Consider the following 25,406-nt stretch of genomic DNA (forward strand, 5'->3'; position numbering starts at 1 on the left):
ATTAAATTTAATTCCTAAGTGTTCAACACAAAGGATAAGCTCATGATGTCTTACAGCTGTATGCTGTGTGCTCTCTGACTGAATGAGTAGGATGCACAGTGTAGCCCGGAGCCTATGTAATTATTTGTTGCATGCTCTTAGTCTTTATTATTAAGGTTTTATAGAGAAGTGCAGTGAGGGTGAAAATAAGGACATTTATTATGAATACGTGTGTGTGTGTGTGTGTGTGTGTGAGGGTCTACTTATATGAAATCGTAGGCAATAAACTATTATTAAAAACTGCAACGATTCACCAAAACATTTTCTGAAAGCTATTTTGTGCTACATTTGCTTCAGACAGAGATTATTGCATTGAATATTATTTTGTGGTATAATTTATTGCAACATGAGCCCTGGAAATGTAGATTACAAGATACTGAAATAATGTGCTACAGCTGTTAAAACCTTCAGATGGTTCAGCTGTTTTGGTTTGAGGGTGACTCTCCGTTTCCTTTCTCCCCCTTTCATTCCTGTATATGTATGACCAACTAATTAAAGAGAAGCTATTGCTCAAGTGGTGGCTGGTTTTACCTTTGATCTAAATAAAACAGTGTCCCAGTATTTTTGTTCAGGGAAAAAAAAAATGAAAACAGTAAATAAATAAGAATTAGATGAAAACAAAAATGTTTAAAAGGCATTGATACCTTTTTTGATCATAATTTGAACAGCAAGTTTATAAAAAGAAGAAGGCCAATCATCTACAGACTACCTTTCATTTGATAAGGCAAAATTAAAACATTTTGTTGTTGCTGCTGTTTCTGTTTTGATGTCGAAGCGTTCTGTCAGTTTCTGTGTGTGTGTGTCCCTGCATGTGTGTGTGCGCTGTTTATGAACACATGTCAATATTTGATTTCTTTCAGAATATTGAGCAGTGTTTTATGAGAGTGTCACCTGCGAAATATCAGTTATTAAGTAGAGTGGACACTCATCATCACTATTTATCACACAAACAATATCTTTGATGGAAGACAGGCTGTTAGATTTATGAAAGCTGTGGAGAGGATGAGGGTTTAGGCTGCTGAGTTGATTCAAGAGTATTAACATGATGGTTTTCTACCTACATTATGTATAATGAGCACTCTTAACTATTGTGTCTTTTTGAATACTGTAATCAGACTAGCCAGAGCTGAGCTGTTCATCATGGCTGATTCAGGGAGATAAAGAGGATCTAACAACACAAATCATGGGAAAAAAAGGAACTTGGTGTTTTGTAGGAACATAATCAGACATTCGGTTGGTGGCCTTGACAAAATGGGTTGACAAGCGGACAAGTGAGGAAGCCACAGTGACTACACATACAAAGGCTTTCGTTTTATTCTTGTAATCATCTACTACCTCCTCACTCCAAGATAATCTGTTTGTATTTAAGTGTATTATATGCAAAACATGTATCCATTATTTTCGATCTTAAAGACCCATCAGATAACCCTGGTAGCCTAAGAGTACATGACATATCATCAGTGGGTCCCAGTCTGAGCGTTTCCTCCTCGGGACTGCCGTGCACCAACGATCAATGATGTCTTCAAACACAGGTTCAGACAGACAGACAGATACATTGTGGGGTGTGGCTATAGTAAAGGGGTCTCAGCAGAGAAGCCAGTTGTAACTATGTACTGGCATTTTGCAAGCTAATTTTCAAAACAATTGCAGAATAGTATTTTGCCATATAGGAGAAATAACGAGTCTAAATCTGAAAACATAGGTTTTCAGCAGCCATTTTCCAGAGCGCTGTGTTGCCACAAATTCTAAGCTTGATGCTGTTCCATCCTTTTATCCTGGGGTGACAGCAAGTACAAACCAACATGTAGGTCCACGGGTAAGTTTATTTTTCCTGTGTTTTATCGGTTGAGTGTGTCCAAACAAATCCGCTGCGTGATAGATCGTCACCGTTAGCCTGCCAGGTGACATGATGATTAATATCAAATGCTGACAGGACTTTTTAAATGGCTTGGGGTGTTGACGCTACTCAAAACAGTTTGTCAGACAGAAAACCAAGCTGAATTAGATGACATTTGTGTGTTTGATGAGCAGAGTTGAAACAACTGGGGTGAGCTGCAGAGGTGTAGAGTGACATATGATCTGAGCCACTGTATGTTTAACTGTGTTAGGGGTTTAGTAAACGCCAGGTGAAGAAGTTTAGGAATCCAGCACTTCATGGTAAACACTCTATGAGCTACCTGTCAAGACCTCATGCAGAGAGGACATCATGGGAAGAGGTGATGAGGAGAAAGGCATCAAGAAAATAGGCTCCAAACAAAGATAGGTCAAGGGCAGGATACGGAGAGAAAGAAAATAGAAGTGGGGGGGGACAAGGGGAAAAGAGAGAGAGAGAGAGAGAGAGAGAGAGAGAGAGAGAGAAATCTTGTGGACAGCTGTGGGGGAGGTTAAAAAGGGAGAGTAGAAGGGGAGGAGGACGACGGGTGCCACTACTTCTCATCCACTGTCTGATCTGTGGGTGGCAGTGGTGACTGATGGAGAACTACTCAAACTGAAGGTCATATCCCAAGCCCTGCCATTTTAGACTGCCACTGTCGCAGGGGAAAGGATAAATAAAGCGCAGACTGTCGTATTTAGTCACCCTGCTTTCTCTGTGGCTTTGTCGATGGAAGAGGGAGAGACAGAAAGAGGAGGCAGAAAATGGAAGATAGAAATGCCAATAGATGATTCAGACTTGTCTAAGTAGGATTTATCTTATCATAATTTTTTTTTATTTTTCAAAAGACATTCACACACTGACATCCGCAGATTAATATTCAATTGTAGTGACAAAAAACTGATCCTCCTTGTTATTCTGTCTCCCATCGTTTAATACAGCGCAATTGATGCTTCACATCACAGATTTTTAAAATGTATTCCTGTTATTTAATGATTTATCTTTTCTCCAGACATTGCTACAATAGGGGTAGTGAGTGATGGAAATGAAAGGATAGCTTTTATACAAATCCAGCTAAGTAGGATTCCGGTTATCAGTGTGATTATTTTCTGCAAGAGACAGACAGTGGTAGCAATTACATAACCATTTGTCATCAAGTCATGTACAGCCCGGATAGGATGAAACAAATTCCTGCAGAAAAATGAACTACAGTGGAAAGCATGTCTGTGAGTTTGGTTTGCCCAGATTGTCAGAAGGCTTAAGGACAGCAGTCTGTCACTGCTCCAATGTCCCTGCAGTCTGGCTGGGACGCAGAGCTATTCGTCTGGCGCTGGAACCAGAGCTGGAGCCGGAGGTTCAGACGGGGTTGTTATCCCCCAGGCAGGGCAGAATTCACATGGCCAGATGACCTCGCTGCCCAGACTCTAATATCTGATCAAGAACCATCTGCTGAGGCTGCCAGAGCCCACACGCTCCCCATGTCCGGGACATCTCCAAGGAGAGCCCAACAGGAGATCGAGCTATTAACGGGCTATTAGAATGATTCTGATCAGCATTTGAAAAGAAATGCAGCACAATAAAACTATATTATCCTCACAGGGATTCCACAGGAAAAGGCGTGGTTCTGCTCAGCCATTCCTGCTCCCTCCCTCAGGTCCTGTTTTACCCTTTCTCACTTCGCCTCCGTTCTGAACACAGTTTTCCGGCTCTACTTCTCTCCAAAAAAACACAGCTTGTGTTGACAGTGGAAATTTTTTAATCTATTATTTTTTCACTTGTTAGTTTTTTATTTCTTTGGATCCTGTGGACATATGTAGATGCCAGCACGAAATAATCACACTGGAATCATTTTCTTTTCAGCAAAGAAAAGCTTCATGCCCAGTGGCGAAATGCCGTCGTTGTGATCAAGTGTATGTGTTATGGTGACAAGATGTTTTCACGAGTGGACACGTGTGAGAATAAGCATGTATGCATCGCAGGAAAGTGTGTAGGTGTCAGAATTGCAGTTCACATGAAGTTTTAATGATCTATGGGAACCATTTCTGTTCCTACTCTGCGTTGTGCAGTGCCATTCGCCAGACCCCGATAACAGTTGGTTAATGGGTAATGTGCCACACAAGAGTGATGCTGCACTTTCTGTTTTCATTTTGTTGCTGTAGTGCAGTAATTAATCCAGCTGAACCCTTTGTGCTCACAAAATAAATGCTTTCCATTTTCATTAATAGACAACTCATTAGTACATAATGAGCAAGAAGGCAGCACTCCCCCTGCTCCCTGTGCAGTATGTAGCAGATGAGCATGCGCTACACTCAGCTAATTAAAACCTAGCATTGTGTTATGTCTTCTTGTTTGCTTCCTGAGGAAAGAGCACAGGCATGTGCTTTTGAAACCTACTGAATCCTGGTGTGTACACACCAGAGGAAAAAACATGACACAGATACTTATTTATGTACTGTATATTCAGGTGCATCTGTAGCATGGGTGCATAGTATGACCCACAACTCAGTTTGGTATTTGGTATTAGAAATTCCAAACAATCAATTACAAAAGTTCACTTACATGTGGATTATGTGTTTGAATTTAAGTTGAAGCTAAGTATTTTATTTTTTTGTTAACTGGTATAAATTTTTAAATTACTTGAGGACTTTAAAGATTTAAGTACTCCTTCCTTGATGGTTAAACACACAAACATTTGAATTCAGTGACTGAAGGCAGTGACAAGCTGACTGTTTATGACTGGTTACCAGTCTGACTGGTAAGGGTGAGTAGGTGACAGCAATCACATGAATTCTGTGTTTATCATATATGATTTCAAAAGATTTATTTAGCCCGTCAGACCCAAGCTTCACCATGACTTAATCCTCATAGTATCATTAACATCCAGGTCAATGGTCACAACTGACTGGTGTCACCATCAGTCACGTTAGCTTCTCTGGTTCATAACTTTGACTGATGGGCTGCCAGTGTCCACCAGTGAGCGTAATCAAGAGAAAAACAGCTACAGTGTTGGAATTTATCCTAATCACATTGTAGGGATGATACATCAATAGTGGTTAATCATCTGAAGACAACCGCCTTTGTTTCCATCACACTCTGCACGCTCTTTTTCCACACGCAGCTCACATGCAGCTACATATACAAACGTACTTACCTCTGCGTGCGTGAACACATGCACTTTCACTCACACAGTGGTGATATATTCATTCATGCACTTGTGCAGGGCCTTCCAGTGATGATGTGGTTTTCATTTGTCTTGATAAAGCGATGATTAGCTGTACAGATTCCTCGCTGCATGATGGGGATAAAATCGAAGCCAATTTCTGGCTGTAATTAAAACTATTCCCACAGCGGAGTGCTGGAAGGCCACAACTTTAAGAGGTCAATAGGAGACAGGTTTCCAATAGCAGTCTAATTCAATCAGTCTGGGTTGTGTAGTGTATGTTAAGGATCAGGAGGTGGTTTGTTAACACCCTCATACATACACATGCATGGGCCTGGCTACTCATCATTCGCAATACACCACTTGCGTTACAGGATTTCAGTGACTCCTGTGGGCTGGGCTGAACTAATAATGTCTCTAAAACTGTTTCTTTTAGTGGAATTTTTAATAATTATATAACTTTTTTTTTTCCTGTATTCATATTAACTTTTATGTTTAATGCAGAGTTTAATGACCCAAGAGCATCGGAGTGCTTCTGAAATCCAAATATATAACCTTTAGAAATGCAAAGCAGAAATCAGAAAATGAACTCTGTTTCCCTAAAGTCCCAAATGGAGAATTCAAGAGCTCCTACAGTTTTAACAACACAGTCTACCTCTGAAATAACTGCTCTGCAGCATTTGTGCGTCAAAAATGACCCAGCCTGTCTTCACATCAAGGGTCACAGTGTTTGTGGGTTGGAAATGTGAATCACAAGAGATATGAGGAAGAAGAGGGGAAAAAGTCAAAATCCAAGAAATTTGCACCTTCAGCTGACAGACCATTTTTGAAGCTGATCTGATCGCTATCATTAACCAAAGTTAAATCCATCTCACAGTGTTTATGGCTTCAATTTAATCTCATGCAGGTGTGCTAGTTCTTCATTTAGACATGCAGTAAGGCTCAAACGAATGAGCTCATTGGTCACAAACGAGAGCGCGTTCTCAATCAAGTTGAAGCTTGCCTTAATGGTGTATATTCTGATGCTCACATGTGACAAATGGCCCAAAATGTGCCAGAATGTGCAAAAAAGTGCTGACAACAAATTGGTGCTGACAATCATCAATGATACAAAGTTTTTGTCAACTATTACAACGCAGCACTTTTTGCACAGTTTGGCAACTTTTGTGTTATTTGTCAGGAGACCATTAGAGTATAAAAATGCAATTTCTACTTGATAGAGAGTCATTTTTCTTCTTTTTTACTCTAAGAAGTGTGTGGGTCTTCTCAAAATAACTTTAGACAAAGAAGGACTCTGCTGTAGAGTGACATGAGATGAAGATGTAAAAGCTGAAATGGTTCCTTCCACTAGCCAGCAGCTACCGCTGTTGCCTCCAGTGTTTCAAATATGAACTTCCCTCTGCTGAGGTAGGCTGGAGTGGCACTTTCAAATGTTTTAGTTCCTCACTTAGTGTGTCCATGCCAGCCACTGGGTCTGCACCTTGGAAAGCTATGGACGAGCTACCCTCAATCATAATGATGCATTTTTGCCAGTGTGCAAACATATTTAAAAACAGGATCTGAAGCAGCAGAAGTTGGGTTCTTTGTATGTGCCAAGAAAGTTGATTTTAGTTACCTGTCTGATTAGCTAGCACAGTTAATGGGCCAGCGTAAACCTTTTTGGTGACATTGGTCTCTAAATGATGTGCACCACAGGGGCAGTCGGTGTTGACTGCTGTTATCTCACAATCAACATGTGGCAACATCCATCATCGCAGGGTGGCAGAATTAGGAGTAACTGCCAGCTGTGTGCAAGCAACATTAATGATTCTGTAATTTATGATCCTTTCTCAGATCTGGAGGTTCGGTGTAAACCCACTTTCTGTGGATGTCACTCACTGGCATTATAGGTCAGCCTTACTTAGAGCATTGACTAATTCAAGCACAGGATCTTAGCTTTCTGCTTTAGAAGGAGTAAATGTAGGCTGTCATTTAGCGCGATTTCAAGTTGACATTTTTCGATGTTGTAATGTTTTACTTCTTCTTCTTTACTTCTCGTTTATTTGCTGTATTGGATCAAAAAGTAGTCTTTGGGCAAATAGGTATAATTTAATGGGTATTGAACATATGAATGTTCTTAATGTCAACATGAAAAGCCTATAACCATGTGTGATTAGCTATTAGCATCTTCAAAATGTGGTTTGATCTGTGTTTGTGTTGTGCCTTTTGACTTATTTTCCTTTCAAGGTAAAGACATCGTATTATATGTTGTATGCTCAATGATAAGACGGCACGTGTCAACCTACTGTAAAAAGAAAATGAATTACTGTATATCAGTGTCGGCCGCTTTCTCTCAGTTGCTCTCTGCCACATTCACCTCTTTCTTTCATCCTCTTTGACAGCGAGAGGCCACATTTATGAAAAGCAAAGCCAAACAGTTTTGAGATGTTTATTTTGTGTATTTATCTTCAAAATGTACCTTTTAGTGTCCTCGGGCAGCCTTTGGGGCAGTCTTAACTTTACTAGGCTTACTTACATAGCTCACAGTGGGAAACCTGTATTGACATATAACCTACTTTACATAATGCTCAAACCCACAGGAGTGCTGCTGTCGGTGCATGGGCACATCAAAACACCACTCACATGTTCACTGAAAATTAGCCTCCACATCCGTATAAGCTGCTGATAGATTAGAAGAAATGCAGTAATCGATGGCAGAGGTTTTCTCTCCCTAAACAGAAGAGTCATTTATGTGTGCTGACACCAATCAGCGTGGTGTCTCTGCCACGACCCAGCAAGTTCTGTAGATGGAGTGCTTCATTTTCATTATTTATTATCTTCAAGCTGGTGTGTGTTCATCATCTAACATTATTAGAAAAAAAGGATTTCAGGATGTTTCAGTTTCTTGAAATTTTTCCTCTATAATTATATCATGTTGTGTCAATGTGCACAGAGAGAAAGTGACACACAGTGTAGCATCCTGCTGTTTATTGCAGTGCAAACATTTACACCAAAGCTAAATCATGGTTGGGTGGTGTTGTCTTCAGAATTATTTTTTTTTTTTTTGTTTGTTTGACCTTTGTAGTCTCTTTTTCAGAAAGCTCAGTCTACTCATTCATACATACTGTGAATCCACTGTACTGAGTTCTACTCAAATTATCTTCAAGTGGTGACACTTAGCAGTAGAGATTAAAATCCCTAAAAGGTTTCAACAGCAGCAGTTAATTTAATTTTTACTTGAGGAGGAGAGGGACTGCAGTGTCATTGTGTGTTTAAAAGTCGTGTGCGGACTGCAGTCCACAAATAGGCTAGTTCTGATCATAGAAATTATCTTTCTTGGTATCTTCCCATGGTTTGGCGGTTTACCAAATTCTCCATGAGGAAAAAAAAATAAAATAATTATGGTAATTAGAGGATACTTTTATAAGAGGTGCTTGTGTCACGAGTGAGTGAGAAAGGGATCTAGCAAACACCAAGCAGCAGATATGCGAGCAAACCATAAGCTGTTCATCTGCCAGTAAATGTACAGTACAGGCGGTGCATCATAATGTAATGGACAGTATGTGTTATTAAATACATGCTTTTTTTTACTTTCCAGCTGCTAGAAAAATGAAGGTCTGGAGGCTAAGCAGGAAAGACTAAAAAATAACAAACAAACAAAAATGAAAAAAAAAAAACAAAACCTTGCACAATTCATGTTGGTTCTATTGTGACCACGTTCCTTTCAAAAGCTTTGTAAACCAGCCTTGAACTTGAGACTTTTGAAAATAAATTCAAAATGATAAATCCAACACAGGATGTCTTCTATCATTATTTATCCATTTTGCTATGTTGAAAAGACTTGTTTTTAGCATAGCCCTCAGTGTTTCATTGTCAGTCCCATGAAGCCTCTGGGTCAGTCTCTTGACCAGTCAGATGCTGTGTTCCTGACGCGCATTGTGCAGTGGACTAACATGAGCTCGACTCTACAAAAAAATTCTGTGATGACAGCAAGGTGCTCAACCCTGCAGTAGTTATCACATGATGGCAGAATTAAATAGCAGCCAAAAAACTCCTAACATTGACTTTAGACCAGGCTTTTTGTTGGTCAGTGACACAAATTCTTTCTCCAGTCTTATGGTAGCAATGCACATATGTAATGCAAATACATCACATTTTATTCACCACAGACAAAACAGGCAGTGAACATCTATTTCCTTCTTTTCTTTTTGTCTGCTTTTCTGAGAATGTTTCCTAATCTTTTGAAAGTGATTGAGCGCTTAGCTTTCGACAAACTGTAGACCTTCTTTTACAAAACAAAACACAAAAAGAGTAGGATATGGGCCATTGACTGTGACATGGCGTGCCATAATACATACTATTGTAGTATTTTATCATCTGTATGGCTGCCCCAAAGGTTTTAACAGTGAGAGTGAGAGTTTGTAAGCCTTTTTGGTGAGAAGGAAACAGACCAAGGATTTTCTTATAGTGATAAGGATGACTGCACTGGGCTGTGAGAGTGCTTCACTAACTAATTATTTGAAGCCTCCTCTCAGATTAGGGCAGACATGCAGAGCTTATGGACAGTCGCATAGCAGACAATCAGACCATGTAATAACCAGAGGGCCAATATTTGCACAAATCCACTGTAACACCTCACGAAACAAAAGTGTCTAAAGCCCTAATGCTCAGTCCAATCCCATGCCACACTGCCTTGATAAACACCAACGCCACCCCCACAATGGCCACCATCTTTACTCTGGCAATTAGGCAGAGCTTTGGATTATCACTATTTCAGCCCAGAACACCACAAATCCACCCGGATTCAATTATTCCCCTCCCATGTTTGTGGCTATTTGAGCCTTGAGGGCACCAGTAGACAAATGTTTAAATGGATTTCAACTGCTGAAAGTACAAAGTTATATAAAAAAAAAAAAAAAGTTTAACAAAAAAAGAATGTCCCTGCAAGTTTGACAAGTCTATTAAATAAAAATGAAACCTTCGGAGCTTACAAGCACTGATCTGGTAAATATTTTATGAGGACAATAAGATAATTTACTGTGTTTTTCTCCTTCACAAACATGCCTCCTTCATTTTGATTTTTTTTTCTTTTTTTAATAAATGTTCTGTGTTGTATAAAAAACATGTTGCGGTACATCCTTCCCTCCAAGCAGCCCGTGTTTTGATCCGTGCCTTGTGGGCCAGGATTGTCTCCAGAGAGCTCTGAGTAAGAACCTAAAATGCTTACTGAAAGGATCTGATTTGCTCTATCTCACTGCACCTCAAAGGCATTATTTTTACTTATTAGAAAGCTCAGTCAGGGTAAATTGTGTAAGAGATCAAGGGTTTCTCAGGGTCTGGAGACTCTCATCTTTCTACTTGAGTCCTCTTTTCAGTGTGTTTGCTCAGATGCTTTTTTTCCCCTCCGCCTGGTCTCTGCTTATGGAGTGGAAAAAAAACCCAAAAAAAACTGTTGTGTGTATTACTCAGTAACCCACGCTTTGTCCCTGTGTGTGTGTGTGTGTGTGTTTGTACATTTAGGCACAAGTGAATGTGCCTGAGTTGAAGTGGATAAACTTCTCAGGTCTGAGATGAGAAACCCCCTTAGTTGTTTACAGCCCCTTCCCCACCCTATCTGTTTATCCTCTTGGGTGGTTCATTTCCCTCCCGGCAAATCACCGCCGCGGCTGTCATCTCCTGCATTTTATGTGTCTGATATACGACAGCCCGTCAGTTCCTAACACATTCTTCTGTGTGTCTGCTCTCTTTTATTTACAGATACCACTGTGTCATCACAAAAAGGTAAGGCGGCACTCTGACAGTCACCTGTGGATCCCCATGCATTGATCAGATGGGTCACGTGTGGGTGTGTTGCTCTCTGTTTGTGTGTGTGTTGTAAATTTTTGCTAATGATATGAAAAACATTTCATGGTGTTGTTGATGTTGATTTGAAATTGAGTCATCTAGTTTTTCCGTAACAGAACAATCTGTTTGATTACAAAGTCAATCATTCACACCCACTGACACCTAGACTAAATTATCCTGCTCTCCCGCAATGATAGACAGCCTACAGTCTGTTTATGCATTGCTCTCTGTAAGTCTCATGTTAGGACTAATCACTGTTCTGTTTAGACTCCTTCACACTTTCATGTGTATGTTAATGTGAGGCTGGGGGGAGGTGGTTGTTTTGCATTGTGGATATTCAGGGAGGAGATGTAGGAGGGGGAGATGTTTGTAGGAATGTACCTGTAGGCTGTTTTGATTTTGTAAGATTATGGGGCCGCACAGTCAAACTGTCTAAACAGCTCCAGGGGTTTTGTTCTGAGTGACAGCCTGCAGGTGTATGCACCGAGCAGTCCCAGCCCTCTACCCTTCTTGGTGAAGATACAGTAATGGCGGAGGGTGTGTCGCGCTCTGTGATTGCAAAGCAGAAGCAGACAATCATTCGGGAGAGCTCCCTGCTGATTTTGTTGAAACTTTCTTTGATTCCCTGCTGTGCTTGTAAGAACTTAGGAGTTGTTTTGTACGTGCTCTTACCAGAGCAGAACAGAACGCAGGTGAAAATATTTTCATTGTCACCTGGATCTGATATAATGTGTCTAACATGTATATATGAAAAAAAACTTTAACAGCTGTAGTGCGTCTTCGGGAACCTGGTGACATCTTTCACCTTGGAGGGCTTTAGATCAATTGAAGCTGCTTGTAGATACAGTGCAAACCGGATTGATTGAGTGTATCTGTGTGACAGGTTATACTTAGTGGGCCCTCGCCCACCCACGCATACCACACACACACGCGTTCTGTTGTGAGTCCCCATGTATGTGATGACTATGCGGTGTACGCTGTTGTCAGATGGGGCTATAAAGGTAAGTGATGTGGGCTTCACCCTCTGATGAATGTTGAAGAGGAGCAGAGGCTGGTGTGACGTACATCATCCCCACACAGGCACGCTCGCATACGTTTCAGAATGAGAGGGAGATAAGTAAGGCCACACCACCCTGACAGTGAGTGAATGCTCACTTTTGTGTGTATCCATGACTGTGTGCAATTTTTGTGTGTTTGTATGTCTTTCTTTTCTTTCTCGTACAATATGTCCAATTCAATTCCGTTTCGTCAGAAGCATCAACAAAAACATTTACTGCCTCTTGGCCCCACACATTGAGAGCGCCGGGTAGAAAAATAGCCCACCGTATTCATTCATACACCGTGAGTTATAGATGGCTGTGCAGCTATGACAGTGCCATCGGTACTGAGGAGCTGTGAGGCCTTGAGGCAAAGATAGTATACATAAACCATGTGTTTGTGTGTGCACATCTCTGAAAAGACTGGAATATAAGTGTGTGTGTGTGTGTGTGTGTGTGTGCGTTGCCTGAGCATGAAAGATGGAGAAAGCAGGGCATTTGTGCGCACTGGCAATCTCATCTCCCCACAGTCTCAATTATGTTAATATTCAACATGAGATATGTAGGTCTCACATCTATTCAAAGAGTACAATGCTACAGTGCATGTTTAAGAACGAACGCCATCACATAGTATTTCAGTCCAGGTAGTATTCAGGCTGCGGCTGAATAACCTTTTCTGTTGTTCCTCACCAATTTCGTGATTAATACAGGCCCTCATTATAACATGACCTTATTCTTTAGTTCTCTGCTTCTGTGGAACATCCCCACGATCTGCCCCCCTACCATGACATCCTTTATCCAACACCTCTCCACCCTCTTGCACTCCTCCTCCCTCTCTTCTGCCAAATGAAGTGTATTTATGGCACCTGTGCTGGAAAAACAGTCTCTAGGAGGCGTCCCTCTAATTTCATTTTCAAAATGCCAGCAATAAATTTATCAAATGGGCTGAATCGAATCGGAGTCGCACGTGGTGCCATCCGTCATGGGCTGTCCCTCAGGGGCCTGTGGGCGTACTTAAGCCAGCCAAAAACCCTTTGCTGGCAGGAGAAAATGACTGAGTGTTGAGAGGGGAGGGTGTCCTGGCAGGAGGGAAACCAGATGAATATACCAGAGAAATATACTGAGAACAAAGATGTGTGTGCATGTCTTTATGTGCTTCGATGCATCTGCGCAAGCATGAATTTGCTTGTTCGTGACTGTAGATTCACTTGTGTGCACAGAGGTCAGTGCTAATTCTGCAACACACATGAGCCTCACATTGGAATCTCGGTTAAGCACTCTGACTTTGAATGTGCCAGCGAGGTAATTGATTAATTGCAGCACAGGTTAATTGATTGTTTTGACAGTTTTTTTGGTTGCATTTGTAAATCCCTCTGAGTTCAAACACCACTTTGAGCTTTATCCCCTTCCCATGCCTCTGATAACCCCAGGTTCACACGCTCCGTGTCCTCCCATTCCCCTCCCATTCTCACTTTCTTATCCTCTGTACCCGACTTTTGCACCTTTGGCACTCTCTTTAAATGCCTTTGTCCCTGCTTTCCATTTGTTTCACCCTTCTTTTTCCTGCTTCCTATCTTTCCTTCTCTTCACAGCATTTATCACTGTGCAGGTTAAGCCAGGCGTGAGTGAGGGTAAAGCAGCTTAGTACTAACAGGGCTAATGAAGTCAAGCCCCGTATTCCTCTGACGGGGATCAGTGGCGTTACTTGGTGAAGCCTGTCAGCGTTTAATGATTAGATGAAACATTCAGACACCCGCAACGAGCAGACAGGCACACTGATATGTGTAATACCCAGCCAGAGTCGCTCTCACGCAGATCCACAAACATTAATGCATGTGCACGTGCTCACTGTGCAGACACATGCAGGCACTCATATGTGCATGCACACATACACTCCCAGTCCTCCCACAAAGGTGTTGATTTATGACTCAAACATGGCATCAAGGGTACACAAAGTGACTGGAAGAAAAATGAATGACAGAGAGATTCAGAGACGGCAATCGAGCTATTGATTCCTGCTATGTGCAGGAAGGTGAGGAGAAAAAAATAAGCTGCATGAGAGAGATTTACCCCTCGCCTTGATGAACAGATTGTAAACAACTCAGCACGCTCTATTCAAGATGCATGCTGTGACCCATGATTTTTCACTGCTTCTCAATTATGCTAAAAAGGCATGATAGAAAATCAATCAAAGGGCCAAAATTTCAAAACCTTTTTGAACATTTCAAGATTCGACTCTTGATTCTTTCTAAATCCGATTAGATGAAGTCATCTTTCTCTGTGCACGCACATGGCAGCTTAATGTGTGCTTGTGCTGGGGTGTGCGTGTGTTGTCAGTATGACAGTAAGCGTGGCAGTGTCATGGAAGGAGGGTGTTTGTTTCTGTGTTTAAAACTGAGAGAGAGTGACAGTGGCAATGACTGGGTCAACAGTCTGCCTGTTTACTAGAGTGAAAGGATGCCTACGAGGGCTTGGACACTTTTTGCCCCATTAGCTACAAATGCTAATTTACCTGTCAGCTTACATCAGCACAAGAATACTACACTCCTCACAACTTCTCCCTCCATCCCTCTCTGTCTCTTTCTTCAGTCCCCTGCTATCAATTCTCTCCCCTCCTTGAATTTTTTTCAGTATCTTTCTGCCACTGCTTAATTGGAAACATATTCTGTCCTCACACCAGTAGTTTTTCCCTCAAGTGAAAGTACCTCTTTAGTTTCATGTTGGGGTATCCTAAGACATGGGGACTGAATGTAATGTATGTGCATTTCTGTCAGTGAGGGACTGCTGGTCCCAGGCGCTCGTGTGTCTCTTGGTTTAAAAGTCCTCCCTAAAAGTCGGCAAACTATTTGAAAGTGTAGTTTAGCATGGAAGCATGTTTAGCATGAACAGAAATTGACTATTAGGTAGATAGTTGTTCAGATTTTTTCTTTACTTGTGTTATACGTTGTCTTAATTTATCAGCAACAAATTCCAGCTAGGACTGAAGACATTATGTTTAAGTGTTGAGCTTTGTACAAATGTCTGTTCAGTTTAATGGCTGGTGTATCATTTGTTGTCTCATGCCCGAGTCTATTAATAATTCAACTTAAACTTATCTTTCCTGTCATGATCTTTTGGTAACTTTGATAAATGGCTAACAGCTACTTCTGACAGTGCAGCACAGACTTACAAAGAGTACATCTAAATAGGAATTAAGGACATCTTTAACCTAAATACAAAAATCTGAATGCAAAAACTAGACTACTGGATTATGTTGGCCCTCTGAAAGAGCACATCATTATTTAACGCAGCATTTCGACATGCTCAAAATTGGTAACTGGTGATCACAATGCTGTAATCCTCATCTGATCTTATCAGCTATTAACAGCCTCATAAATCCAGCTCCAAAAAGCCTTTCTGACACCATTGCCACATCCGAGTGTGATGAGTGTGCACTGTTGTTCAGAGTTACAACAATAAACATTAAATTAACTACTATCTAGGGTGTAAATAATGATGTGTGAGGGGGAAAAAAAAAGTAATGCAATTACAAACTCATCATACTCTGATTCTGTGGAGGAGCTCAGTGGAAAGCTCCCATTGCAACAACCAACCTTTTAACCTCTGATGTTCTTCACAATCGTTCAATTTACTGTTACTGAATTACAGTGAAACAATCTCGCTGCAGCTCGCTCTAGCACACACTCAACCCCGGTTAAAGCAGCAAGCTGAGGGAGAACTTGAAAGATAAATATCCAAGTTTAACCTCAGTATTGATAAGACTGCAGTTGTGATCCATTATTTAGTTCCATAATATGTACTTCAACCTTATAATGTAGTCATGCCGCAATAGTGTTTCTAATTAGCAGCTATTGTGGTAGCTGCCATTGTGGCAGTCATGACAATAGCAGTAGTGGTATTAGTAGAATTTAGTGGTGATAACAACACTTGCATTGACAGTTGTAGCTCTGTTACAGGTAATTTAACATTTTACAACCGTTTAGAGAGGAGGTACAGATTAATAGTTTGCGGTGGTGACACATTTTGTAAACTGCTGAATTTCAATCTGACAATAAAGGGAGTCAGTATTTATGCACCTTGTGTATTCCAGTGACACCCATTTGTAAACTGTAGCATTTAAATTCCAAATGTATTCATATTTCCCCATGTTAGAGGATCAGAGCAGCTGCACAAGTTTGTCATTATTTATTTATCACTTCATTCGTTCCAGACAGTGGTATTTATAAATGGGAGGGATCTGTCTCTTTGACTTGACGAAAGATAATTGCCTCGACCTTTACAACTTCAAGTGTACTTTATGTTAAGACAGGATTGGATTTTTTTTTTCATTTATTCATCTTTAACACAGTTTTCTTTTAAACTGTGTCAGATGTTGTTATCCTTTTGATATATTAAGCCTGTAATAAATATATTTTTTACAGTTCAAAGAGTGTTTCATTCCTGTGTTTGTTGACTTAATTGGGTGACGGTAACCATATTTACACAACTGTTTCTTAAATGAAACAACAAATAAGCTGGGTAATGAGAACAAAAAAAAAAGGACAAATAATAAAAATAGAACATATCTATGTGGCTCAGTGTCAGCTGTCTTCTCTCACAGCCTTGTGATGACACAATATTATAACATTGGCTGAAATAATCCTAATCATTTTCAGACACCTGCGTTCATAGCAATGTGAATTTATAGAGTTTTGTTGATCACAAATTTCATATGCTCATGCAGGTGCTGCTTTGTTTTACTATGATGGTTTCCTATGGTTTCCCAACTGTCTGCACTCAGTTCTTCTTATTCATCACTTGCTCAATACATGGTTCACTGTGATTTTTAGTCAGGCTGTCAGCCAGGACTTGGGCTCTTTAAATTGCTTTTGATACTATCAGGTATCCTTTATATATAGTCAATGGCACAAGCTTTCTGTCCTCTGTCTTTGATTGGCATCAAACTCCACTCTTACAGCTATCTTGAATAGGCATTTAATGTAAAGTCTATCTTCAAGCAAGTTTAAAAATAGCTCTTAATTTCAGCTCAAAATTATGTTTTGGCTATACAAGGCTGTTCAAAACAATAAGGAAAACACAGCAAAATTAATTTAGTGGAATGCTTTCGAACTACCAACAACATACTCCCATGCTTTTCTTAGATGCTGCTCAAAGCCCAGTGTGTCTGCAGTCTCAGGAGTTGCTTTTGGGCTTTCTGTGCAGCAGTAATGACTGAATGAGAACGTGCAAACATGCACGGCTTGTTTTCTTCTGCGTCCTGCTCATGCTACTCCGCATCCCTGCGACGAGAACCATGATTACACTGACCTTTAATTTTTATTTATTTATTTAAATTCAGCTTTGTTGAGAAGAAAGAGGGGTCATTATAGACACAACACTGCTTATTGTTGACTCCCTCAGGACTAGAAATGAAGTCGAGCATATATGGGATTTAAAGGAATAATATGTAGTAGATTTCAGTCGCTGTCTGTAAACACACAGTTTGATGGCCATTCGTTCATGGCTCACTGGTTGAGAGTGAGACAGTCTATACATTGCATATTAAATGGCAACAAAATCTCAGATGAGTAGGTTTATGACAAACCCTTTAACAGGCAGGTTTTAACATTATTGGTGATGAACAGTGCCACCTGTGCATGGAGCAGAAAGTAGTTTTTTCTGCAACAATGTGAAAGGCTCTTCGTTATTGCTCACAAGAGGCTGATAACGTGTTTTGTTTGCCAGGCTAAACCCTGCAACATGTCCACTTGAATGTTAGCCAGAGATAAAGATAAAGACAAAACCACACAAAGTAAGCCTCTGCAGACCCACATCGTAGACTCATTAAGGCTTTCTGGGCATTGAAACATTTCTCAGGAAAAAGACAGAGAGCAGATAAAAGCAGAGACAAGTGTAACAAAAAGCATGGAGATGGAAGTAAACTGATCACTCTCTCTTATAGAATCCTGTTCTTAGCCTCAGCTGCCAATTAGACTTGAGAACAGCTTGTTCCCTTGACGGATGAACTTAGTTTGATATTCTGTGGTCTGCTCAGCAGGGCGCAACACTGAGTGTACTGTTGGATGGGGTTTTCAGGCCATCCATACAGGCTAAGAGTAATTGACTGTGTTGAGATAGATTGCGGATTTTCATAACTGTTCTCTCTTTGGTAGAGCGGCTCCATTTAAAAGGTGCATCATCTCTGTATCTGATGGTGTGTGGCGGGTCTTTGTGGCTGAAAGATTGGTGCGTGGTTGCAAGCCCAACGATGCCTGTGTTGCCTTGTGGTGTCACCCAGGAACAGAGCTGCAGTAATCCCATGGAGCAAATAACTCTTTGTCGTGATTCAACAACATGTTATTGTCACAGGGCTACCTGCGCAGAGTCACTTAGATGATTCATACATCTTTGTCTGTTTACTGACAAGGCACCACGGTTGGGCTTGAAGCCCTACAGGGCTGGCATTGCCAGGGAAGCGGGTGGCATATTGCACCCAGCAGGACGGCTCCTATGTAGGCCTGCTCGGCAGAGGGATTTGGCCAGCTTGGATTAGCTCAGCAGGGTGAAAACGAGGGATACAGACAAGGAGGGACAGACAGGGAGTAGAAGAGTCCATCAATCTCTGCCCAGTACACTTACACCTGAGGAACCTGAGAAATAGCTGTGGAGAATCATGGTGCGTCTCGTTACACACCAGTGAAACATGTGACAAGTCCTCACACCTCTGCTGTTTGCTATTAACCTACATTATCAGCAACAATTAGCACATTTGATTTCACATTATCTTTTGAAATAATTTTGCCCTTCTTCACACTCTTGGATTTCTTATTTTTATGTTTAACAACAGCTATAAATTACTGAGCGAGAACATGTGAATATTCATTCGAATGCCCATAATGAGACAAACACATCTCCCGTCTCCACAGTCACACTAATTAAGCAGGCTTTTTCCTTCTACAGTGCTGCACTCTAAGACCTCATCAACTTCTCAAAGGGATGTCACCACAGTAATGGCAGATGGGTATTCTCAAGCCAAAAATGAATAAGTAAGTTGAAATGGTTAAAAACACGCACAAACAGGAAAGAAAGCAGAGCCAGTTGCCTCTGACAGACTGCTGAGGAAACGTCTCTTTATTCTTTGCTCTGGCTGGTTCATTTCTGTCCGAGGGATGGATCTAATCCAAGAGTTTATTACCAAACTTCAGATGCAAAGCCTATTCGTTTTCTGACACCAAAGAGGGCCAAGAAAATGAATTGGGGTCTGGACAAATTGGCATCACTCACATGAGCGCAGTGGGAAGAAATTCTCAAATGTAGAAGTCGTGCCTTCTTTCAGCTCTTCTTCAGCATTTTTGAGACTTCCTCTGATAACTTTCCTAATGTTTTACCATTCACACATTCACAGTACATACTGCTGAGTGCGTGTTTTACAGTGTAAGACAATGCACAGACATTATAAAAGTGTATCATTGTAGGTGTCTCCTGTATTTAGTAACATAAGGGCTCATGTATTAAGATTAAGTTCTATTGGAAAGGGAGACAAAGAGAGAGATGAAAAAATGAGGGAATGATAAAAAAAAAAAAAACACACACATTTTGAGATATATTTGCCACATCAGGTATTCGGGGCTCGCGTTCCCTTCTCCTAACATCTTGGAATTCCCTTGTTCCCTTTGACTGGAGAGGTGCTCTCCACTGGGGATGAGGTAAGACAAACACATTAGGAGCACATAATTCCTGATCCCATCAGAATCATTTAAGTACAAATCCAGGATTATAAAAAAAAAATGTAAAAAATGTAACATTTGTATTTATTTGACACTGTTCATGGATGTCTCGTGAGAAAGAAAGCCTTTCAGTCACTTTCCCATTGCGCTCACAAAGTCTGTCCTGTTAAACTTTTGTGCCACTTCAAGTAACTATATTACTCTTAGCATAAATCAGGATAACAAATTGCTATGCAAAGCTACATAAGGTTCCAGTCAGCCTGTTTACCCTGGAGAGAGAAATGGCACCTAGAAAGCAAGGTAGGCCCAGATGGATTATTCTAGGCTAATTCCAAGCACAGATCAAGCTCGCAGCCATCAATAATTCATGTGGAAGTCTTTGAAAAGTAAACACTGCTTAGCCCATTAAGAACCCTGATCGGCACAATGCCATAATGGCACGAATACTGTACGCAACTTAATTCCACATGCAGAGGGTAGCCACTACAGCAAAAAAAAGACTGCTTATGCTCTATGTGGAGATCCAGTGCTCATTAGAGGAAGTAGAATGTCTTTCAGACCCATAAACAGTATAACCTGGTACAGCATTAGCATGGATTTGATGCTAAAGATGACAGTAGAGGGAAGCAATTAGACTGACAGCTGGTTCTGGGATGTGTTAAGTTTTATAGATTGATCTTCTATGTCAGCCTCATTTCTGTGCATTTCAGACAGTACATGCGGGTAGCTTAAATGCTAACGAGGATCATTCTCCCAATGACTAGTTCTTTCTTCTTTTCCTATATCATGTGCGCATTGACTGTGCCTGCCGTTTACCCTCAGCCAGTTTTCCCCGTGCTTGTATTATTTGTGATATTGAAACAGTGCGGAGTTGCAGGGTGTACAGCATGTTTACGTAGCTTTCAGCAATTCCCAGTCCTCAGCGCTGTAATTCCCTGCTGAACAATGAAAGACAGGGAGTGGTCTGTATCTCTTTCTGTCTAGGAAGCTCATTAGATAAAGAGGAGGTTCATGTACTGTACTTCCACCACTGGTGTTACAGTTTGTTTGTCCGTCTGTATATTCCTGCTCTCTTTCTCTACAATGCTCTGGAGATGGTCTACTCAGTACAAACAGCATCTGTCTGGGAGAATAATAACATCTTTAATCATTCCCCAGAGTCAACTGTGGAAAACATTTTTTTTCCATTTTTTTTTTTAAAAAAGAAAAAAACAACAACAAAATTTCAGATGTATGATCAATATGAGCCACCACACACTGGATTTTTGTGTGCATCCATTTCAATTTATAAATGAATGAATGATTGAAATGAATTTACATCTGTTCACCTATTTCTACGCATTTTGTTTTGTCTACTCCCTACATCTTCTGAAGCATAGCTTATCAGCCCACCAGAGGGAATTTTATATGCGTTTGAACCAAAGAATTGCCTTATTAGCCTGGGAAAGTTTTTGCAATAATATAGTCCCTCTGTACAATACTTGCACAGGTAGAAATCAAACAGGCAGCTCCTGGAGGGAGCAACTAGACTTGTTGGAGAAAGGCATATTCACATAGGATCAGATCTTTATGGTAGGCACAGGGATATATGTCTGAATGAACAGCGGAGTGAAATGGAAAGTTCCACCGGTTCCTGGATGGATTAAGGGCTTACTTTGCACAGGTAATTGTGCACATCTACGTCTGTTTGAGTGAACATGTATGTGCACACTCCAGGATGAGAGTATGTTGTGGCTCACTCCATTAAGGGGTAGGGATTCCTGTGCTTCGCTCCTAGCCAGCGGAGACCAATTAAAGCCATCAGGCGGCATCAGGGGAGCCGAGCTGCTCTCAGAGCCCGCAGAGCTTGAGAACAGGACTTTAAAAGTGGCTCCAGACTCCTCCATCAGCTCTGCTCTACCTGCACACAGGCCGAATAGCGAGATTCTGATATTTTCACACTATCTACAAAATAATGCAGGTGATGTTGATCAATTTATTACTTCTGCCGTTTACACCTGTGTTTTTTCTTCCTTGTTTAGTTTCCATCTCCTGTGAAGCACATTGTATTACATCTGTTTGTGTTAATGTGCTTGATACATATGATTATTCTGCAGTAAGTTTGGGTCAGTTGACCTGATCTGCAGACTTTGCATGCTACATGAATTCTGCCTGTTTTATGAAGTATTATAGCATGCTAATTCTGCAGTATTTCTTATAGCTTAATATACAGTATATACATTATATTTCAGTTTTGTTTTTGTTTTGTTTTTTTTTTTAAAAAAAGAAGCTAAAATCTATACATTTCTCTGCACTGAATCATGACTTTACTTTGCTCCCAGTGTCCATAAAGTGAAATTTCATCCTTCTTTGCTTACTCCAAACCCTTTTCTGTTTTATGAACTTAGACCAACAAAACCTTCATGATTCAAAAAGAAAAGTTTTCAATGCTATGAGGTTGTGTGCTTGAATAGTTTTAAAACATCCCCATCTCCTTAATAGAAATGCAGAAAGAAATAGCAGAGATTCAACACAGTTTGAGGCCTTCCCAGTGGGTGTTATTATTGTGTGGTTTTTCTGCAGCCTTCCACACTAATGCGCCTCTCGTCAGTGATGCTCGACCACGCTCCGGGGCTTTGTTATAGAATGGAAGCCATAGATGTCATACCCTGTTACAAAATAAGGCACCAAATATGAACTCCCTCTTACCTTCTCCAACCCCTCCCTCCTCTCTCCATTCCCCCCCTCCCCCCCCAAACCCTGAGAATCACATCTGTGGAAATAGAGCCTCTTCCATAGTGTCTGCTCAGTAGGTAATAACTCGCTGCTCAGGCTCAGATAAAGAGCTCCATTCATTAAAGTGGCTGGTCTCTTTCTCCACACGAGTGACACCTATCCCCTGGGAAAGTAGCAGTGAAATACAGGGTTGAAGCTACAGGCACAGCCCTCACTAGCCCTGACTGCGTACCTCTGAGCTATTTAAAGGAGAAGCCTAACCCCCTCCCTCTCTATGCCAGCTTCCTGAGCATCATTCTCCATCTGATCTGCATTTCTTTCTGTGGGAATTCCTAATCTTTTCTTAAACTTCATTCTCCATTCCCCCTCATTGTCTCAACTGCTACTGTCTTCATCTGCACATCTCTATCTGCTGTCCTAATCTCAGCTCCACTCTTTTTCATCCCTGTCACTTTTGTGGTTTCCCACTCACTCACTCACTTTGACTTTTCCTTTTCCTTTTCCACACTCATCTCCATCATCAGCCTTGATCATATCTCTTTCCTATGTCCATCCTTTGCAATCGTCTTTCCTGTTCTGTCTCTCCCTCTTCCGCATGTCTGCAAAGTCCCCGAGCACTGGAAGTCGCTGATGCGTGTACCGGTCAGCGGTACTCATGGGTAATGTGTAGATCATTCATCCTCTGGACAGGTATGTAATAGAGGCGGGACGAAGGGGAAAAAGGGGACAGTGGGAGATCTCTGGAGGCATGAGAATCAATTTCATCGGGAATCACAGGAGCAAAGAAGCAGAACCTTTCTCTTTGAGCCTCTCTCTTCCTTTCCCCCTCTTTCTCTCTCTGTCTTGTTCTCTCTGTGTTCATTTCCTGACTCTGCTATCTCATTCCACTCTGACTGCTCGTAGTGATCAGCTCACAAGACTCTCTAGCATTACACTAGCCAAGCAGCAGGATAAATCCCTACACAAATTACAACAAAGAAGCCATTATTTAAGTCAACCCCTTCTCTTGGCTCCAGTAAGAAAATTATAGTCCTGTGTTCAGAACTGCAGAACAAAAGGGAACACACTCTCTTTTCTCCCTTCCACCGTATCTCCCCAGGCACAGTAGCAAACCAAAGAGAGAGAGAGAGAGAGAGAGAGAGAGAGAGAGAAATCCCACTGAGATAGTCCCTCCGCTACTACTAAAGCTACACTCGAGAGGTAGAGGAGAGAAACAACAGTGACATACACCCGCTGTCTCTTTCAGTCACCTGTGAAATAGAGGTTTGGTTAAAACAGCTTGACATGCATGTGTTTGGTACCTGTAGCAGAGACGTGCATGCTAATGTCTTTAATGGCGTGACCACTCAGCATAGGTTCTACTCCATAAACCGAACTGAATGATTACTGCCTGGGTAACGCACACCATTTGACCGGGCACACAAGAGGAAACGATGACGTGGGAGACAAGGAGAATTGCTCATCAATCACCATCCACGGATGGTCAGGAGCTCTCATCTTGTAAAGCTCAGCAAAATTGATTATGGAATGATGAGTAAAATGCTGCATCTTACACATTTACAGCACACTGAACAATATTTTCTTATTTATGATGGCCATAAAAGGTTTGCGCAGACTTTAAGGCTTCTACACAATGTCTGCAATGAACTGTCTATTCTCAGTATTATCTTTTCTTTCTATTTTGAAAGCAGACTGATGAAATGAGATAAGAATGTGTGAGTGAGAGGATGATAAAGTGAATGAAAGACAGAGAAAGTTAAGGGTTCTGCTGAGTGGGTATTCCTCTCTTCACAGAAATGATGCATAACTCCACGGTATGCCCTTTAATTGCTGCTATTAATATCAGTTAAAGTTTTTAATACCTATTTATTAAAACTTAAACCTTTTTTTTCAGAGACCTAATGTGAATAGAATTATGAATCTCAAGGGCTGTGCTCTATAAAAAGGCTCAGACATAAATTATTAATGCTCTACCACTTCATTTGCAAGATCTCACTCCTACAAGATTTGTTGAAAAGGAAATAGCCCAAAGGTCTAATATTAGGATGAATTTTCAACATTAAATACATGCGAGTTTCACTGTTGATGTCACCCTCACATTGCTAGAAAGTTCGAGCAGCATCTTGAAGCTACTCATCATTAGCCCTGTGGAACTTGACAAGAGATCCCTTTAAATTGGTTGTGCACAAAATGTAAACAGAGTATGGTGGCAGACAGAAAGGAATCCTGAAGTACACAGCAGCCTAATTTGTCTGTTTGTATCATTAAAGTCCTTTCCTCTGTCAGATAATGTGTGATGTAAAAAGCCTTAGCGCTTATCTGCTGAAATAAATGGCTAAATGTACAGAGAAACATTTTAAGAAGGCATAGATCCAGTTATCTCCTGTGAGTTATCTGTAGTTTATACTTCGAAGTTTTTTAACTATATTCAGCAGAAGCACCAACAGTCTGAAGTCCTTTAATATAAACTAAGAAGGGAAGAAGAAGAGCATCGCTACAGGATGAGCAGAGCACAGATCAGCAGCAGTATCAGATCAGAAGTATATGTTGCATTAGCATGAGGATGGAAGATGGATTATTGGGCTGGACTGACCTCTAATGGACTGACCATTAACATTTAGGAGAATAATCGCATCGGCAATACAAAAAAAAGTGAACTGAAAACAACGACTGTACTTCTTTTGTATAAGTGCAATTTCTCTTAACAGACCCCGCGAGTCTGTTTTATTTATTGTTTTGTCCGTGTGGTGTTATTTTATTTATGTTTTTGATTTAGATTTATTTATGTATTTCGGATACTTAAAGACGTTGGAATGGATAAAAACCATTCCGACGTCTGAATGAAAGGGTGTACTCGCATTATGATGCTGTTATATTTTAATTATATCAGTGACATAAAATGATTTTAAAAGGACAGTAATATTGTTTATCACAGTTGTTTCTGGGAAAATATAGCATCCAACAAAAGTCGCTGAGTGACTGGGCGAACTTTCATGGCATTTGATGCTTTTAGTTGGTCCCTATCACCTGTTGTGGCCACCCCACCACCACAC

General features: G+C 40.9%; 1 protein-coding gene across 1 annotated transcript in view; it reads left to right on the forward strand.

The window, feature by feature from the left end:
- LOC124062862 (cadherin-4-like) overlaps positions 1-25,406 on the forward strand; it is a 204,458-nt gene that overhangs the window by 82,590 nt on the left and 96,462 nt on the right. The window contains exon 3 of the mRNA XM_046395895.1: positions 10,809-10,832. Within this exon, the coding sequence (XP_046251851.1) occupies positions 10,809-10,832 (24 nt within the window). The remainder of the gene's footprint in view (positions 1-10,808; positions 10,833-25,406) is intronic.

The sequence above is a fragment of the Scatophagus argus genome, chromosome 8 (genome assembly GCF_020382885.2).
Source record: "Scatophagus argus isolate fScaArg1 chromosome 8, fScaArg1.pri, whole genome shotgun sequence".
NCBI classification, from domain to species: domain Eukaryota; kingdom Metazoa; phylum Chordata; class Actinopteri; family Scatophagidae; genus Scatophagus; species Scatophagus argus.